Source organism: Schistocerca serialis, chromosome 1, assembly GCF_023864345.2.
Source record: "Schistocerca serialis cubense isolate TAMUIC-IGC-003099 chromosome 1, iqSchSeri2.2, whole genome shotgun sequence".
Taxonomy (NCBI): domain Eukaryota; kingdom Metazoa; phylum Arthropoda; class Insecta; order Orthoptera; family Acrididae; genus Schistocerca; species Schistocerca serialis.
The window spans coordinates 1,253,274,561-1,253,292,547 of NC_064638.1; the positions used below are offsets into that span (position 1 = coordinate 1,253,274,561).

At 37.5% G+C, this 17,987-nt stretch overlaps 1 protein-coding gene across 1 annotated transcript in view; it reads left to right on the plus strand.

Moving 5' to 3' along the window:
- The window catches only part of LOC126456738 (Down syndrome cell adhesion molecule-like protein Dscam2), a 427,689-nt gene that overhangs the window by 293,320 nt on the left and 116,382 nt on the right, over positions 1-17,987 (plus strand). The window contains exons 18-22 of the mRNA XM_050092487.1: positions 8,610-8,743; positions 8,887-8,957; positions 11,491-11,595; positions 11,690-11,828; positions 16,619-16,765. Coding sequence (XP_049948444.1) covers positions 8,610-8,743; positions 8,887-8,957; positions 11,491-11,595; positions 11,690-11,828; positions 16,619-16,765 — 596 coding nt within the window. The remainder of the gene's footprint in view (positions 1-8,609; positions 8,744-8,886; positions 8,958-11,490; positions 11,596-11,689; positions 11,829-16,618; positions 16,766-17,987) is intronic.

Here is a 17,987-nt window from a genome sequence, read left to right on the forward strand (position 1 = left end):
CTATGAGGGTGGATTGTGAGTCGTGCTTGGGCAGCTCAGATGGTAGAGCACTTGCTCGTGAAAGGCATAGGTCCCGAATTTGAGTCTCAGTCCGACACACAGTTTTAATCTGCTAGTTTAATTTTGTACTGGGAAACATTTTCACTGGAGACCATGGTTTTTGAGATATTCAAGAAAAACATAAAAAGTTATCTTTAAATGTGTCCCCACCCACTATAATCACATCCTACTGGCCAGGAATCTTAATGTGTTGTTTATGACCTTCATTCCCCACCACTGTACAAGAATTTGCAGCTACACAATGTTTCCCCGTATTCAATCTGTTTCATTCTTCTTTTACTGTACTAAACTGTAGATTAAATTGAAGAGATTGCAAAATGATAGGAAATTAAGGAGATGAGTTCCAGACAAGTTGAAAGGATCATAAGTTGTTGAGAGATTCAGAGGGATCATTAGGCAACAATTGACTACAACAGGGGAAAAGAATACAGAATGAATGGGTAGCTTTGAGAAATGAAATAGTGAAGGCAGCAGAGGATCAAATGGGCAAAATAACAAAGCCTGGTAGAATTCCTTGGGTACTGCAGCAGGTATTGAATAATGAAAGGAGAAAATATGAAAATGCAGCACACAAAAGGGAACACAAACGTATATGAAACGAGACTGTCAGGAAGTGCAAAATGGCTAAGCAGGAATACCTAGATGACAAATGTGAGAATATAGAGATATGTATCACTAGGGTAAAGATAGATACTGCCTAGAGGAAAATTAAAAAGGCCTTTGGAGAAAAGAGAAGCAGCTGTATGAATAGAGCTTAGATGGAAAATCAGTACTAAGCTAAGGTGAATGGCGTACATAGATGAGTTACACAAGTGAAATGAACTTGGAGGGAATATTATAGAACCTAAACATTGAGCAAGCAGTAAAGGGAACCAAAAAAACTTGGAGAAGGAATTAGAGCTCAGGGAGAAGAAATAAAAAGTTTGAGGTTTTGCTGAAAACATTGTAATTTTGACAGAGACAGCAAACGACTTTGGAGAGCAGTTCTATGAAATGGACAGTATCTTGAGAGGAGGATATAAGATGACCACCAATGAAAGCAAAACATGGCTAATGGAATGTAGTAAGATTAAATCAGATGATGCTGAGGGAAACAAGACACTAAAAGTAGTAGATGGGTTCTGCTAATTTGGGCAGTAAAGTAACTGGCCAGCGAAAAGAGGACATAAAATGTAGACTGGCAATGACAAAAAAGCATTTCTGAAGAAGAGAAATTTGTTAATACTGAATATAGATTTAAATGTTAGTAAATATTTTCTAAAGGTATTTGTCTAAAGTGTAGCCTCATATGGAAGTGAAACATGAACAATAAGCAGTTAAGACAGGAAGGGAATAGAAACTTTTGAAATGTGGTGCTACAAAAAAATTCTGAAGATTAGGATTGGTAGATCTTGTAACTAATGAGGAGGTGCTGAATAGAATTGGTGAGAAAAATTATTTTTGATAGGACACGTTTCATACTGGAGTGGTGTGTGTGTGTGTGTGTGTGTGTGTGTGTGTGTGGAAGGAAGGAGGGACAGTTAAAATTGTAGAGGGAGACCAAGAGATGACTACAGGAAGCAGGTTTTAAAGGTTGCAGTAGTTATTTGAAGATAAAGAGGCTTGCACAGGAGAGATTAGCAAGGAGAGCTCCATCAAGCTAGTCTTTTGACTGCAGATCACAACAATATTTGTTCATAAAATTTCTGGAAACTAAATTGCAAGGATCATCATTGTGAGATGTGTTTGACCTGTTCCACTCATTCTTCTGTCAGCTGTTATGGTCCCGTACCTCATTTAAGATTAAAAATAATATGCTGGAATGAATTTTTGCATGCAGCATTGGACTATTGCTGTATCATGCTGTAAAATTATGTACCAAAATTTTTGTCCCTTTTGCAAGTGCTTCTCATTATGGTATGTATGACCAGTGTTATATATTCTGTTGATGATCACTAGCAATAGTGGCTGAATTACTGGTACAGCATGACATGGTCTACAACCCAAAAGAAATTTGTGGAAATTGACCTTGAAAGCTTCTATACTTACAAAGATGGTAAATGTCTCTTACTGTTACATTTAATACACCGAATTTTACATTCTGTTTTCATTTTGCTTATTATTCTAAGTGTGTATCACCACTTTTTCACAGGTCATAATAAAATCAAACTGTTTTTGAATGACAATTCATACATGCACATCTACGTATGGTAACTGCAACATTAACATCAATATAATTCAAATACGTATGTTTCAATCTGCTGGGTGATGAAGATACATAAATTATTTGTCATCTTCCAGCTGTTACCTTCAGGAGACAAAAGTCCAGTACCATTGAAGGACATAGGTAAAAGTTGAAACCCCAATCTCAGCTTTCAGAACTGTTAGTTCCTTTATCACAGGGGGATGAAAGACAGGTTTTGGAAGGTTGAGAGGAAGGGGCAAGTCACTCAGACCACAGCTTTAAAGGATAAGGGGAGACAAATAATGGAGAGACAACTCACTGTCGCGGCACTGTAAAATTCTACAGAGTATGAAGTTCCACTTACCTTGTGGTGATTCTCTTCTCACACACATGCCTCCTTGAAGTTACTGAAATACAGTTCTCAGCCCGAAAAAGATACAGAAAAACTTCTGTACACCTAGTAACCACAAGTCACACTAAAAATTGTTTTGTTGGTGGAAGGTTAATAACAGTTAAATGAAAGTATTTACGTGCATAAATTTCACTTTGTTATGGTAAGCTTGCACACACCAGTTACTACCAAACCTTACTCTAAGCTGTACAAAGTCTGGAAAGTCCACATGCACACATCATTCATAACACTAGCCAGTTTATGGTAATCATTAATTATCCTTCACAGAAAGTTCACAAACGGATTGTTTCTTTCAGAAAAGCTCACTCAAATGCTGCTATAATCAGTCTCATGTAACAAAGTGTTCACATTAATGAGTGAGCACTACGCCAGGCACTATTTAGTTATGTAAAATGTCACCATCAGTTATGAATTTCATACTGTAAATTAAATCAATCTCTCTTCCACACTTTACAGCACTCCTCAAACATTTTGGTACCAAAATATCAAATTTGTCACTGAATCAGAGCAGTAAATTAATACAAATAAATTTAAAAAACCCGCAAATACAAAATTAGCTCACTATTAACAAAACTACTTTACCAAAATAATAACCTCATTCTCCCAGTACCATAAGGTGACAAAATAGTTTATAAAAAATTCCCTGTTACGAATGACAACACATACATCGTTCTTGAACATTCCTCACAATACCAGTTACTTCAATGTATAGTAAAAAAACTTTGCATAAAAGATTATTTCACATTCACGCCTTCATTCACTTTCATAACTAAGCACAATTATAATAGTTATTAATAAAACAATTAGAAACTTAAACAAATAGAACTGCAAATGAAAATGACAGTATTTTGACTGCAGCTCAAACAGTGTCCGTCAGCTGCCCTCTACTATTGTGGGTAACTCTAAATTTCTAATTTCTGTTTGCTAATGACACTAGCTTTGTAGTGAAGTATGTTGTGTGCAACAATTGCTCAGTTTCAAATAGTGCAGTACATGACCTAAGTTCATGGCTTGTAGAAAATAAACTAATGCAAAATCACAGTTTCTAACACACAATTCAACAAAACCTGACATTTTAATTTCACAGACTGGGCATATGATTAGTGAAACCGAACAGTTCAAACTTCTAGGTGTTCAGACGGATAGTGAACTGTTGTGGGAAGCCCAGATTCAGGATCTTGTTCTAAAACTTAGTGTTGCCATTTTTACTAATCGAACGGAATCTAAAATGATTGATCATTTGACATGAAAATTGGTCTACTTTGCTTATTTTCATTCACTTATGTCAAATGGTATTTTATGTTGGGGTAACTCTTCCCATTCTAAAAGGATATTTTTGACTCAGAAACGGGCAGTTCGGGCAATAAGTGGTGCAAGTTCATGAACATCTTGTCGACCCCTGTTCACGAGTCTGGATATTTTGACATCGGCCTCCCAAAAAAAATATATATATATATATATATATATATATATATATATATATATATATATATATATATATATATATATATATATATATATATATATATATATATATATATATATATTCCTTACTGTCATTTCTTGTTAATGATATTGGCTTATTCCCAAGAATAAGCAGCTTTTGCTCAGTTAATACTCGGCAGAAATCAAACCTGCATTTGGATCGGACTTCCATAACTCTTGTGCAGAAAGGTGTGCAGTATACTTCTGAATCCATTTTCAATAAGCTACCACTAGAATTCAAAAATCTTAGCAGTAATCCATGTGCTTTCAAATCAAAACTGAAGAGTTTCCTCATGGGTCACTCCTATTCTGTCAAGGAGTTCCTTGAAAAATTAAGCTGATTCTTGTTGTGTTATTGACTGCGTTTACTTAAACTTATGGCTTGACTTTTTTCAGGTTCATAAACATTTTATTTTTATCCGTTATTACTTTTATGTTGGAATTTCATGTACTGAAAGTTCTACGACCATGGAGATTTGCTCCTCAGTTTGGTTCTACGTGTACATAAATAAATAGATAAATCACATAAAAACTACATACACTCTGGCACCTGACATCACATGTCCTGCATGTGATTCGTACTGCACATCTGTTCGTTGTTGTTACTATCTCAATAGGCATGCTATAAGGCGCTACACCTCATCATGTTAGTTTTGCCATATATGATGGATTCCTTTAACACTTTGCAAAAAAATTGCTCTGTGCAAATTTGATTTCCGAAGACTTTTTTCTAATGGGGAGGGAGGCAACTGTTCCATGCTGGGTGTGTGCACATGAAGGAGGTTTTATGGAGGGAACAGTTGCAAGGATAGGAACCTTTGGGGAAAGATAATGATCCGAGAAAGTCATATACAGGGTGGAGCGGAGTAAATGGCTTTTTTAGAATTCACATTGTGGCAACACTGTTTGTCGAATAGAGTAGAGTGGGCATGGTTAATAGTGACCAGCAGGAGGTTTGTATTCAATTGTTGTTCCATTGCAATAATGCAGTGGACATGTGAGGAGCGCTCATTTTGAGCTGAAGTGTATTTCTCGAGTTCCCACTCGATTATTGCAATGAAGCATGCTTTTCAGTCATGATTTGCAGTACCCCCACGTGAACATGTTCCTGGACAGCAATCAATTTGAAATTGGGTAACTGCATTCATTACAACACGGGATGTGTCATCTGTACAAAGAGGACCTGAGAAAAGTGTTACAACAACACAAAATGTTGAATGAGAAACGCTCAGCTCAGAAACATGCACTTTCTCTTGGCATTGCAAGACATTCTCTCCACTGGATTCTTCATAATGAACTGAATTTTCACCCGTATAAAATGTGCATGGTCCAGCAATTGTCAGTACAGGATTATGTAACATGAAGAACATCTTGTGAAGTGAATAGATGCTTGCAACCATACCCCATGATGCAAATGTGTTCTTTTCTTATGAGGCACAGTTTCACCTCAGTGGGTGTGTAAACAAACAGAATATGCAGTACTGGAGTGACATGAACTCCAGACAAATTCACCAGAGATCCCTGCACTCAGACCACATCACTGTGTGGTGCGCCAATCACGAGTAGGCATCATTGGCCCTTACTTTTTCCAGGAAAATCGTCGTGCTGTAGCTGTGAATTTTGATCATTACTTAACTACGCTGCAAAAGTTTTTCTAGCCAGCTTTCGAGGCAATGTAATTACAGGATATCTGGTTTCCAGAAGATGGTGCCACTGCACACACAGTGGGCATTATCATGATTTTTTTGAGGCAAAGACTTCTCTCTTGGACGGGGGATCTGAACCAGCCCGCACGATCACCAAACTTAGCCCAATGCGATTTTTTTCTTTCGGGTTACCTGAAGTCAAAGGTGTAGTGCAACTGTCTCAACACCCTGGAAGACCTACAAACCAATATTGAGGCTGAAATTGCAAGAATACCAAAAGACATACTTAAAGAGTGCATGAGAATTTTAGAAAACAACTGCAGCAGTGTATGAATTGTGAAGGTAGACATTTGCCAGATACACTGTTTAAAACATGTAATTAGAAACTCTCATATTGTCCAATATGAGAAAAATAAAAATGCAAGTTTTTAAGAGTTCATTATTTTTTTATTTCATTCCCAAATCAGCAGTTTATCACATTCCACCTTGTAGATTGATGAAGACATTAAGGAGATTAGACAACAGTGGGTGGTATAGGAAGGATATGAGGGGGATGTCATTTTCAGATATCTAAAACTACATATTCGTACATACTCTACAAGCTGCCACTACTAGTTATTTCCTTTCCTCGCCCACTCACAAATAGAGCAAGAGAAAAATGACTGCCTATGTGCCTCCTTATGACTCCTAATTTTTCTCATCTTCATGATTCCTACAGAAAATATACATTGGCAGCAGTAGAACAGTTCTGCAGTCAGCCGCAAATGCTGGTTCTCTAAATTTTCTCAGTAGTGTTCTGCAAAATGAACATTGTCTTCCCTCCAGGGATTCCCAGTTCACAAGGCATCTCTGTAATACTCAAGTGTTGACTGAATTTACCAGTAACAAATCTAGCAGCTTATCTCTGAATTGCTTCAATTTCTTCCTCCAATTCAACCTATCCCCAAACATTCAAACATTATTCAAGAATGGATGACAGTAGTGTTCTATATGCTTTCTCCTTTACAGATGAACCAAGTTTTCTTATCATTCTCCCAATAAACCCAAGTCAACCATTCACCTTGTCTACTACCATTCTTATGAGCTCATTACGTTTCATATTGCTTTGCATCATTACACCTAGATGAGAAAGTCATAGCTTGACACACGGTAATGAACTGATGCATCCAAGAACATAGTGCTAATGTGTGACAGTGACAGGGTCGTGAGAGCTGTGTTTTATGGAGGGTGAGAGAAAGACACTGCCTGTGAGATTTTTTTATGTACAAAATACATGTAGTTGTCAGAGACACTGAGGAAGTAGGTATTCAGTGTTTTGGTGCTCAAGCAGATATGTTTTCCTTGGATGCATAGGCTGTTGGGAGATATGTGCTTATGAGGGAGGGTTGACAACTATCAAAGTGAAGATACAAGCACCAAAACGGATGCTGCACCAGAATGATTTTGCTCTCTGCCATATGGCATTACATGAGGGACAGCTGCACTCATATTATGTGCAAAGTGGCAGACCATGATCACACCTGACTCTCCAGCCTGGATTGCCTTCTGCCAATGAATGAGAGACACAATGTGGGAATGATCCACATTCTCTTGTGCATGTGTTATTTATGTTATTTACAGATGAAGCATGTTTTACCAGAGACCATGTTATGAACATATACTATATGTACATTTGAACTTATGAGAAATCACAGACATCACATCAACAAAGATTTTGAATTATGTTTTTGCATGTGTCAGCAGTGAGTAGTTCATAGGTCTGCATTTCATATCCTAGCTGACTGCAACACAAGCTAATCGACTATTTGGATGATAGGTACTCCAACTTGAACATTGATTTGTGTGTGTGTGTGTGTGTGTGTGTGTGTGTGTGTGTGTGTGTCAGCCCTGTTAATAGTATCAACATACTTCAGACCATTGGTTTCTGGACCTATGTTTATTATAATTATTTTCTTGTTCATTTGTGCTGTACTTGCTCTTTCATTTGTATCTGCAGTGACCAAACACCCTAACCTATTGCAGCTACAATTAAATATTTCATTTTATACTCAATCAGCAGTGTAGAAACAAAAGAAAAAAGCAACATAAATATAACAGTAATTGATTGTTTGATTAAGGTCCACTAAGCACACTTTATCAGAAACTCTACACTGATAATACTGAATACATTATATTTTTAGTACTGTCTCACAGCAAGGGGACACTTTCATTGGTCCACCATGTGACAAATTTCGAAACGAGGGCACATTTTCATTGGGCGATCATATGAGTAGCCTCATGGTGAGGGCACACTTTCATTGGTCTGTCGTATGTCAGACACCCTAGCAAGGGCACACTCTCATTGGCCTTTCATGTATGGGTTTCAGTGGTAAAGACGCATACAGGATTTGGAGCCTCACAGAATGGGATGACTAGGATTGTTGTTCCTGTGTATTCTTAGGTGTAAGTGGAAGGTAGAGATGTGCAGATCAAGATGAGTAAGGAGTTCTACAGATGAATTGTGAGCCTTTGTCAGAGGCCTACAGTTTTCATGATTTTCTTCAGGATAATAAGGATGTAAGGAATATGGTCATTAAGCATAGTTTTGTATGTCAGGGTGTCAGGGATCTGACCTATTCCCTTTACAGAATACTGCCTATTTTTCAAGGACCATGTTGTTAGTGTGTGACCTCCCTCTCTTTCCAACCTGGAATTTTGCCTCCTGAAAGTAAGTTCTGTAATTCTTGTAATTTATAGTTTCCTCATGTGAGTTCTGCTTTTGATGCATGTATTCATAGCTTTACATTTAAAATGTTCTTCTTTCCCACAACAGTAACTACATGAATGAATGAAAATGTTTCAGTGCTGATTCCATGAGAACTGCAGTCATAACTGACTTACACCCTGCCACAACGTACCACATAAGAATGCTTGCTACTAATGCTATTGAGGCTAGCCCTTTCACAGATACCCTCACTGTGAAGACACAAGAAGAAGGTAATATTTATTTGAAAGTGCTGTCTGAAAGTGGCAACTTTTTTATTCTTCTCTGAGTATATTATCTTTCATGCATAATTTCCTAAATGAATCACAGATTTTGGTTGTGAAATAAACTACTGCTTCTAACAAATGACTATCAGTTCCAGCTGCTCCACCACAGGACCTGAATGCAGAAACTATTGGTCCTGATGAATTGCTGATATCATGGAAGGTACATTTCATTTCTCATGAAAGTAGGGGGAGTAAGAAATGGCAGTCTGAGTATCAATAGTACTAAAAAAATTTGGCACAGAGGAACTAAAGTAGCAGCAAATATCTTCACACTGGTTTCTTTTTTTGAACAATGGGAAGTCCACAATGGAATAAAAACAATATGGACAGGGCAGATTGTTACTCACCACAAAGAGCGGGCACTGAGTTGTGGGCAGGCACAATGAAAAAGAATGCTAAAAATATGGAAGAAGCACTTTGTCTGAAAGCTTAAATATTTCAAGAATCCATTTTCATTGTGTCTGCCACTCAATGTCTGTTCCATATGGTGCGTGGCAATCTATCCTTCCCATATTGTTCGTTTCTTTTTTTTCACTTTTCTTGTAAGGCAAGCATAAGATTATATTTGTTCTAATGGAAGTACATTACAATAGATTAAATATTATTAAAAAGAAAATGAAATCAACATAATGTTTCAAATTTTTGTTGGTACAGAGAGAAAAGGAGAAGAATATTAGAGAATTTTTCAGCTCTTAAACACATAATACGCTCAAGAGCCAAAGAAACTGGTATACCTGCCTATACCTGCCTAATATCTGTATGGCCCTGTGAGCATGCAGAAGAGCCACAACATGACATGGCATGGACACAACTGATGTCTGAAGCAACACTGGAGGAAATTGATACCGTGAATCCTGCAGGACTGTCCATAAATCCATATGAGTAAGAGGGGGTGGAGCTTTATTCTGAACGGCATGTTGCAAGGCATCCCACATATGCTCAATAATATTTATGTGGCCAGTGGAAGTGTTTAAACTCAGAAGTGTGTTCCTGGAACCAATATGTAGCAATTCTGGACATGTGGGGTACCACATTGTCCTGCTGGATTTGTCAGAATGCACAATGGACATGAATGGATGCAGGTGACCAGACAGGATGCTTACATGCGTGTCACCTGTCTGAGTCATATCTAGACATATCAGGGGTCCCATATCACTCCAACTGCACATGCCCCACATCACTACAGAGGTTCCACCAGCTTGAACAGTCCTCTGCTGACATGCAGGGTCCATGGATGCAGAAGGTCGTCTCCGTACCCATACACATCCATCTGCTCGATGCAATTTGAAATGAGATTCGTCCAACCAGGCAACACGTTTCCAGTCATCAGCAGTCCAATGTCATGCTGACGGGTCCAGGCAAGGCATAAAGCTTTGTGTCGTGCAGTCATCAAGGGTACACGAGTGGGCCTTGGCTGCAAAAGCCCACATCAATGACATTTCATTGAATGTTTTGCACACTGACACTTGTTAATGGCCCAGCACTGAAATCTGCAGCAGTTTGCGAAAGGATTGCACTTCTGTCATGATGAAAGAATCTCTTCAGTTGTCATTGGTCCCGTTCTTGCAGGACATTTTTCCGGCTGCAGCGATTTTATGTTTTACTGGATTCCTGATATTTACAGTACACTTGTGAAATGGTTGTACAGGAAAATCCCCTCCCCAATCCTTAATATATGCGGGATCTGTGTCCCATCACTTGTGTGTTACCAACTATAACACCACCTTCAAACTCACTTAAATCTTTATAACCTGCCATTGTAGCAGCAGTAACTGATCTAACAACTGTGACAGACACCTGTTGTCTTGTATAGGCATTACCAAAAGGAACACTATATTCTGCATGTTTACATATCTCTGTATTTGAATATGCATGCGTATACCAATTTCTTTGCTGCTTCAGGGTATAAGTTTTATATACATGACTGTCATCAGGAAATCATACCATAAGTTGGAATCATTTGAAGCTGTGTATTTTGATGGTATTTTAAATGAGAGCCAGTTTCATGAAAGCCTGATGTTCACTCATTCATTCACACATAGTGTTTCATAAATCTCAGCGTGAAGAAGAATCTTCATGGGAGAGAGTGAAGTTGTCCATTAATATGCAGAAGCAACCACTTTAGGCCATTCTATCTTAAGCTTGCAAATGAACTGAACTATGGAGAAATAAATTAACCAATTCTTATGTTCACAACTTGTTTAAAGATACCGGTACTTGTTTAAAACTTTTGCAAACCCTGAAATGCTGCGAATGATTCCCCCAGTAGTTCAAATTTTACTGCCACAGATGAAACTGATTTTTTTAAAACCGTCTTTTCCCCATACCATGTTTATTATTTACCCTTTAAAATCTTACTATGCAATTTAAGATATGGTTCTCTGTAAGTCACCTATACATGCCTATATTCCTCCTAGAACACACTGTGTGTTCATCATTAATCTTCTCCCTCTCAATTGGATTTTAAGGAAATTTTATCAGTATGTAGTTACTAAATATATTCTCTGAAGATTTGTTTGAGCTACAGGAATAGTTCTTTAGTGTTCATGTTTCTTCTTGTGGCTGCACAGAATGGTCAAATATTCTTAATGCACACATATGCTCCGTTCTCTAGTATTTTTTCTGAGAATACTGATTGTATTATGTTCAAAAAAGAATATTGTGACTCATGGTGTCCTTTTTTATTTAAGTAGCCTCCACCACCTGACACTTGGAATGGAAATATACTTGGATACATTGTACATTGGAATATTCACGGAATGGCTCCATTGGACACAAATAGTACAAACACACATCTGGTTAGTAAAAACAAGCACAATCTTTTGAAAGTCAGGAACTGTAGTAATAGCTAAGAACTCATACCAGTGCTACAATAACATTTCATGTTTCCAGGTAAGAGGTCTAATGACTACTGAGGCACGATTAAAGCAGCTTAAAAAGTTCACAAGATATGATGTGTATGTTCAGGCATTCAACAGTATGGGGCCTGGACCAAAATCATCTGCTGTCACTGCTACAACACGGGAAGGAGGTCAATTACATTTAATTCTAATTGTCACATAGGATTAAGAAGTCACATTAACTCCTTCTCTTTCCATTGTAGATGCCTAATGAGGCTTGTTTCTGTAACTGCTGAACTAGCCTACAGTCCTTTTTTATATTTGTGTTTACAGTTACATCAAGTTTCTTGAAATAAGTGATTTTCCTGCAGCATGGAACTATTTAATGTGAAACAAACAAATAAAAACCACTTTACATGGGATAATGAGTTTTTCAGAAGTGCTTCACTAGCGACTTACATTTACATTATCAATGTGATTTAGAACACTGAGTCTCTTATTACATTATATGATTATTCTTTTTTTTTTTTTTACCTTAAGGTGTGACCAAGGCATATTTAACAACTCTAAGAAATAACTTCCAAACAAAATTAGAGCATTAGCAATTCTGCAATTAGCTTTTAGGAACCAGGTGCAATTAGCTTTTAGGAACCAGGTGCAGAATCTTCTTAAACTCAGCAGCCCATCCCAAGAATGATCACTTCTGCTCTGAGAGACAACAAAACCCAACTTCAGGCTGTTGGGGAGAGAAAATGATACATCTTCAAATTGTAACAAAGGGGAAAAAATACAAATGTGGGTAAGCTACTGTGAACAATGTAGTGACTGCTCTATTACAGGTGAGATATACAAGGTGTAAATTTTAAGTTAACAAACCAGAATAACTCAAAACATAAGCTTCACATGAAAAAATATGTAGAATCCAAAGTTGATTATTTTTGAGGGGAACATCTGCTGGTGCTAAATTTAGCCCACCTCCCCAGCCTCCTGGGGGTGGGGCAGAAAGCAGCTTTCAAATTTCAAATGGGAATCCCCATTTTTTATCGCAGAATCAGATTCTACATAAAAACCATGTACATTTTGTCTTAAACATTTGCTTTGATTCTTGGTAGCTGGCGCTGTAATTCAAGAACATCCATGTTCTCATTTTTGCATGGAAAATGGTTATGTAAAAATAAAAAATACTTATTTACTTTGTAAATTTTGATTCACTCAAACTAAAACTCTCCGTCTCTCTCTCCATTGGGTGGGGTTTGGAGAGTTTTACAAATGTTGACACAAATATTATTGTTTTCCACAGATTTGGATAAGTTTTGTTTGTTTTGTGGTTATGAGGCCACACAACTTTTAATTATCAAACAAATCATCTAACTAGCTAACTAACTAACCAAACATCCTACTTACTAATGATTAAACTCATTAAGTAAAAAACTAACTGGCTCACGAACCTAATTTTTTATTAGATTTGGAGTAATCACCATTGTTTCTCGAAAAGTCTCACAACTGAGGTGCTTTCTTAGTTTGAGTCTTTTAGTTTCGGGTGGAAAAACATAGAAAATGACATTCAGAAACTTATTGACTTAAATCATATTGTTCACACCTTTATTTTATTTTGGAATATCTTGGCTGTTATATAATCAATATCCCACTTAGCCCTGATTGATAATCGATGCTCTTATCTAGCCCTTGCTGATGAGCAGTGTAATGTTTCGGAATGCCACCAATAGGTAGCGCAGGGATGAGAAATTCGCCCTTGCTTGTTGTAAGATAGGACTTCAGAAATAATAAGTATTAATGTCGTAAATGCACTTTAACTTTTACCCGTCTGAGCATTCAGACAGCAATACATCGTTTATAAGGATTGTATTTTGAGTGACTTATGTTTGATTAACTTGTGCAACTTCTTTCATGGATTTTGCTTGCTACCAGTCACATTTGATGTGGAGTTAGTATTGCTAGGTGGAATTACGCCAAGTGGGCTGCTTCTCGCTCATAGAAATTCTAACCCTGCCTTTCTCGATGCCCCTTATCTTTCCTCTCTTGAGATTAATATGTGGCATATGCCTGTGGAAGAGAAAATTGAGATGGTCTACATTTATGGAGAAAGTAGGAGAAATTTTGATGATGCAGTCATGCTTTATGCACCGCGTTTTCCTGGCCAAGTATGATCACGGTCCTCTTTTGTGCGAGTTATTAAACAATTTTCTGCAGAAGGTAGTGTGAACCACAAAAAAGAATCTGTGCAGCTACTGTTTGTGGAGAAAACAATCAATTGGCAGTGCTAGCCACTGTGGCTCATAATCCAGATGCGAGCACAAGAGGAATATCAAGGGAATCAGGAATTTCACACATGAGTGTTTGGAAAATCCTGAAGCTCCACAAATTTCATCCATACCCGGTATCCATGCATCAGGAACTACATGGCAATGACTTCCAAAACCATCTAACATTTTGTCACTGGGCAGGTCAGCGGATTCAAACATTGACTTTTCTCCAATGAGGCAACATTCACAAACCACAGCGAAGTTAATTGCCATAACATGCATTACTGGAGTGAACAGAAACCACATTGGATTCGACTGAGCGAGGTGGCACAGTGATTTGACACTGAACTCGCATTCGGGAGGACGACGGTTCAATCCCGCGTCCGGCCATCCTGATTTAGGTTTTCCGTGATTTACCTAAATCTCTCCAGGTAAATGCCGGGATGGTTCCTTTCAAAGGGCACGGCCGACTTCCTTCCCCATCCTTCCCTAATCCGATGAGACCGATGACCTCGCTGTCTGGTCTCCTTCCCCACAACAACCAACAACAACACATTGGATTCGAGAAGTCAGCCATCAGCGACCTTGGTCAGTTAATGTTTGGTGTGGTATAATTGGCAATAAACTGATCAGTCCATATGTTATCAATGGTAATTTGAATGGCAACAGATATTGAAACCTACTTGAAAATGAACTGCCAGATCTACTTGAAGACCTGAGCATCAAACTTTGACAAAACATGTGGTTTCAACATGATGGTTGTCTAGTGCATTATTCATTAGTAGTGCATGATATACTAGATTGACTTTACCATGGTCACTGGATCGGCAAGGCTGGTCCTGTGAATTGGCCAACCAGATCGCCTGACCTTACCTTGCCAGATTTTTTCTTATTGGTTTATCTAAAAGATATCGTTATCAGGAAACACCTAACACTCATGAAAGCATGATCCAAAGAGTAAGAGATGTTTGCACTGCCATTACACCAGACATGATATCAAGATATGTGCAGGGATTTACAGGTCAAGTCAATAAATGCATCAAAGTTGGAGGTCATCTCTTTGAACATTTGATTTCATAAAATGGTGAGATGCAAGAGATTTATGGACAACAAGAAGTCTGAAAGTGAGAGGCAAGGGGTCTCACTGGAAACAAGCACCCTGAAATTCATTTACTTGCTAGTATTTGCAAATAATTAACAATAACACGAAACCAATCATTCCTTTTCAGGACCACCAAATCTCAAATGGGATAAGTTCATCTTTAGTTGGTGAATGGGTTAGTCTTTTCCTCAGTTAGTCTTTTATTTTGTTTACTCTGTGAGTTAATGAGTTCACTCATTAGTAAGTAGGATGTTTGGTTGGTTAGTTAGCTAGTCAGATGATTTGTTTCGTAATTAAAAGTTATGTGGCCTCATGACCACGAAACAAACAAAACTTATCCAAATCTGTGGGAAAAAATAATATTTGGGTCAACATTTGTAAAACTCTAATTTGTCTCTCTCAAACCCCACCCTATGGGGAGAGAGGGAGAGTTTTAGTTTTAGTCAATTAAAATTTATGAAGTAAATAAGTAATTTTTCTTTATCTATAATCATTTTCCATGCAAAAATGAGAACATGGATTTTCTTGAATTACAGTCCCAGCTACCAAGAATCAAAACAAATGCTTAAGACGAAATGTACATAGTTTTTTATGTAGAATCTGATTCTGCAATAAAAAATGGGGGGTGCCCATTTGAAATTTTAAAGTTGCCTCCCACCCCACCCCCAGGGCACTGGTGTGGCAGGCTAATTTTAGCACCAGCAGATGTCCCCCTCGAAAATAATCAATTTTGGATTCTACACATCTTGTTGTGTGACGCTTATTTTTCGAGTCATTCTGGTTTGTCAACTTAAAATTTACAACCTTTATATAAAGGCATCACCCACCCACATAGCACACGTTCATGCCTCCTGCTTCCAAAGGTGATGAAGCATTTGAAATGATATATCCTGTGGTAACAAATATTTAATTTGTTAGGGGAGGCCAATTTAATTATGATGGGGGAATGGAATTTGATAGGGTAAGGATGAGAAGAAGAAAGGAAAAGGGGATGAAAAGGGAAGGTGCTAGTACAATTTTGCATGGAGGACACTGTATTCAATGTAAAACCTCAGTTTAAGAATCATGAAAGATGGCTGAGTATGTGGAAGCAATAGGAAATGACTGACACAATAAAAACAGAAGATAGATTAAAGTTGTGAAATAGTGAAGGCAACAGAGGATCAAATAAGCAAAAACATACTTGGATAACACATGATATATGGAATTTGAATGATTAAAGGGGAATATGTAATAACTGTAGATGGAGACTAAGGTTTTCCTACAGTGACAACATTCAAATGGGAGTAGGTTGCAGTAGTTACACAACACAAGGCTAGCACAGTTGAGACTGGTGTAGAGGCCACATCAGACCAGTAACCAGAATGGGGACATAAACAGCAGCATCAAGAAAGGGAAAAAATTATAATATTAAGTTGGGCACATATCACAAAGCTCCAAAACAATACTACAACCACCTGTGTTTGTTATAAGGAATCTCCTGATAAGTTATACACTGAGTCAAAATTCGAACACTGAAATAAACTTTTTTATTCTTATAAAAAATTTTCAGTCTCGTTATAAACTAAATGAAACAGATAAGAATAAAGCATAGCTAATGTTCTATTTTGTATAGTTCCAGATGCTGCGCCACAAAATGTAAGTTGCTTTCCCTTGTCATCACAGAGCATGAAAGTGAACTGGACTCCACCACCAGTACAACACCATGGGGGAGTCATACAAGGCTATAAAGTTATTTACAAGCCTGTCATCAGTGATTCCAGTAAGCTACATATAATATATTTGTGCATATCTTTTGTAGCCTACGTAAATGAGGTAGTAATCATAATATATATCATCTTTTTAATTGTTTTAGAACATAGAAATACAGAAATGCATAACATGATGATCTCTCATATAATGGGAAAGAGCATGACTTTTTCATTTGCCAGGAACTATATAATCCTCAGATTTACATATACTGCATAAATCTCCATTAAGTCCAGATACATTTCTTGGTCTTGTATCATTGTTACCTGTAAAATGTAAACATAAATGTCATGTGACAAGGGCCTCCCGTCGGGTAAACCATTCGCTGTGTGCAAGTCATTTGATTTGGCGCCACTTCGCTGACTTGTGCGTCAATGGGGAGGAAATGATGATGATTAGGACAACACACCACCCAGTCCCTGAGGGGAGAAAATCTCTGACCCCACTGGGAATCAAACCCGGGCCCTTAGGATTGACATTCTGTCATGCTGACCACTCAGCTGCGGGGGGCAGGGCAGACATTGTTACCTGTAATTCCTATAAGAACATGCAAACATAGGGAAAAAAAGATTTTTCTGTCCAAATTTTGACAAATGTAGTAATTTATCTTCTCCATTCTCGTCCTTTTACTCATTAAATTCACTACTAGCACCAAACCTAATTTGAATCTATATAGTTAATAGCCTGTTTTGTGGCAAAGCATAATTCAAAACAATGTAATGCTTCCACTTTAATGTAGCATAAACTGCAACAGTTAATGTGCTCTTTTATGTCTTTAAAGTATGAGAACTGTAGAGTGTACGGAATAAAATGGGTTATGAAAAGTCAAGAATGGCCAACGCTATTTTTTCTATCACTCACAATACTAAGTTCAGGAACTAAGGAACCTTCTACTCCACTAGCATGCTTACTAAATATATTCTGCAGAATAGAAATGCATCTTTCACTCTTACTTCCATATATGGGGACAAAAATCTTTCAAAAAAAAAAAATAAATAAATAAATAAAAATGTGGAATTGGTGGTTTTTAGCACAGTATAGCTAAATTAGTCATTTTTACAAAGTGTAACAAAATTTGGCCTTTTTCCACATAAATATTTTCCTAATATTCACAGCTGATGGTTACTGAAAGTTGAAATTGGATTTTGACTTCTTTCTCCCACCTTACAACGAATGTTCATTACCCATACAATGACCTATGATATGATGTCAAACAAAAATATCCTACTTCCATG